This window comes from Nicotiana sylvestris, chromosome 1 (assembly GCF_000393655.2).
Source record: "Nicotiana sylvestris chromosome 1, ASM39365v2, whole genome shotgun sequence".
NCBI lineage: Eukaryota > Viridiplantae > Streptophyta > Magnoliopsida > Solanales > Solanaceae > Nicotiana > Nicotiana sylvestris.
Genome location: NC_091057.1, coordinates 68,597,289 through 68,599,913, shown reverse-complemented (window position 1 = coordinate 68,599,913; position 2,625 = coordinate 68,597,289). Strand labels below are relative to the sequence as shown.

At 43.8% G+C, this 2,625-nt stretch overlaps 1 protein-coding gene across 1 annotated transcript; it reads left to right on the top strand.

Moving 5' to 3' along the window:
- The first annotated feature begins 1,061 nt into the window (after positions 1–1,061).
- LOC138871017 (uncharacterized) lies at positions 1,062–1,776 on the top strand. Its single transcript, XM_070148867.1, has 3 exons — positions 1,062–1,163; positions 1,223–1,419; positions 1,656–1,776. The coding sequence occupies exons 1-3, from the start codon at positions 1,062–1,064 to the stop codon at positions 1,774–1,776; spliced, it is 420 nt and encodes a 139-aa protein (XP_070004968.1).
- The last annotated feature ends 849 nt before the right edge of the window (positions 1,777–2,625 follow it).

Here is a 2,625-nt window from a genome sequence, read left to right as displayed (position 1 = left end):
TTGGGGACACCTACATGAGGGCCATGACCACCATTTTCCACGATATGATACACAAGGAGATTGAAGTATATGTAGACGATGTTATCATCACAATGAAGATTTGAGGAAGTTCTTCAATAGACTGAGAAGGTACAAACTAAAATTGAATCCCGCGAAGTGCGCATTTGGGGTTATTGCCAAAACCTACTTGGGTTCATTGTAAGTCATCGAGGAATAGAATTGGATCTATCAAAGGTCAAAGCTATTCAAGAGTTGCCACCGCCAAAGAACAAGAAGGACGTGATGAGTTTCTTGGGGAGACTTAACTATATCAGTCGGTTCATAGCACGATCTACAGTTATCTATGAACCAATCTTTAAGATGTTGAAGAAGGATGCCGCTACCAAATGGACCGATGACTGCCAAAAGGCCTTCGATAGAATCAAGGAGTACCTGTCAAAACCACCAGTTTTGGTCCTGCCCGAGCCAGGTAGACCTCTATTACTCTACCTCGCAGTATTGGATGGAGAATTCGGTTGTGTTCTGGGGCAACATGATGAAATGGGGAGGAAGGAGCAGACCATCTATTACCTCAGTAAGAAGTTCACCCCGTACAAGGCTAGGTATTCTCTGTTAAAGCGCACATGTTGTGCTTTAACTTGGGTAGCTCAGAAGTTGAGGCACTACTTTTGTTCCTACACTACATATCTCATATCAAGGATGGATCCTTTGAAGTATATCTTTCAGAAGCTCATGCCTACAGGCAAGCTAGCCAAGTGTCAAATCCTGTTGAGTGAATTTGACATTGTCTACGTAACTCAGAAAGCGATCAAAGGACAGGCACTAGCATATCACCTTGCCGAGAATCCCATGGACGGAGAATACGAACCCCTACAAACGTATTTCTTGACAAAGAGGTATCATTCATAGGAGAAGATATTGCAGAATCCAATGAAGGTTGGAGAATATTTTTCGATGGAGCAGCAAATTTCAAAGGAGTCGGCATAGGAGCAGTCCTAGTATCAGAAACCGGCCAGCATTATCCGGTGTCTGCCAAACTCAGGTTTTCTTGCACCAATAACATGGCCGAGTACGAAGCATGCATCTCAGGGCTCAAGATGGTCATTGACATAAACATTCAAGAGTTACTAGTAATTGGGGATTCAGACTTGCTTATACATCAGGTTTGAGAAGAATGGGCAACCAAGAATCCAAGATACTCTCTTATCTGCATCATGTACAGGAGTTGAGAAAGAGGTTCACAAAGACAGAGTTCCAGCATGTTGCCAGAGTCCAGAATGAGTTTGTCGATGCATTGGATACCCTATCATCCATGATACAGCATCCAGACAAGAACTTCATTGATCCAATTTCGGTAAAGATATATGATCAACCAGTTTACTGTGCTCATGTCGAAGAAGAAGCAGATGGAAAGCCTTGGTTTCATGATATCAAAGAATATTTGGCAAAAGGAGAATACCCAGAACTTGCGAACACTACTCAGAAGCGCACACTTCAAAGGTTGTCTAACAATTTCTTTCACAGTGGAGGAATCCTGTATAGGAGGACTCCGAATTTGGGATTACTAAGGTGTGTCGATGCGAAGGAAGCATCTAAACTACTAGAAGAAATCCATGCTGGGACCTGTGGTCCATATATGAACGATTTTGTTTTAGCCAAGAAAATACTCTGGGCTGGTTGCTTTTGGATGACTATGGAGACAGACTGCATCCAGTATGTCTGAAAATGCCACCGCTGCCAGATACATGCAGACATGATCAAGGTACCCCCAAATGAGCTTACTGCAACAAGCTCACTATGGTCGTTCGCTGCCTAGGGAATGGATGTTATTGGATCAATTGAGCCTGCTGCCTCCAACGGCCACAGGTTTATCCTAGTAGCAATCGACTATTTCACCAAATGGGTCGAGGCAGCATCGTACGGAGCAGTGACTAAGAAAGTCGTGGCAGACTTCTTCCATGACCGTATCGTTTGTCGGTTCGGGATTCCGGAGTCAATCATCACTGATAATGGTTCCAATCTCAACAGTGACCTGATGAAAGCCATGTGTGAAACCTTCAAGATCAAACACAAGAATTCTATAGCCTATAGACCTCAGATGAACGGAGCCGTAGAAGCTGCCAATAAGAATATCAAGAAGATACTAAGGAAAATGATAGAGAAGCATACGCAGTGGTAGGAGAAGCTATTACTTGCTTTATTGGTATATCGTACCACAGTCCGCACATCAACCGGGGCAACCCCCTATATGCTAGTTTACGGTACAGAGGTCGCCATTCCCGCTGAGGTAGAAATTCCCTCTCTAAGGATTATACAGTAAGTTGGGCTCGACAATGCAGAGTGGGTGAAGAGTCGTTACAAGCAGCTGACTCTTATTCATGGAAAGAGAATGAATTCAGTTTGCCATGGTCAACTTTATCAGAACAGAATGTCTAGAGCCTTCAACAAAAGAGTCAAGCCGAGACAGTTCACACCGGGGCAGCTAGTGTTAAAGAAAAATTTTTTGCATCAAGATGAAGCCAAGGGGAAATTCTCTCCCAACTGGCAGGGTCCATATATGGTTCACCAGGTTCTGACAAGAGGAGCCCTCATACTTGCAGAAATGGATGGAGATGTCTGCCGAAG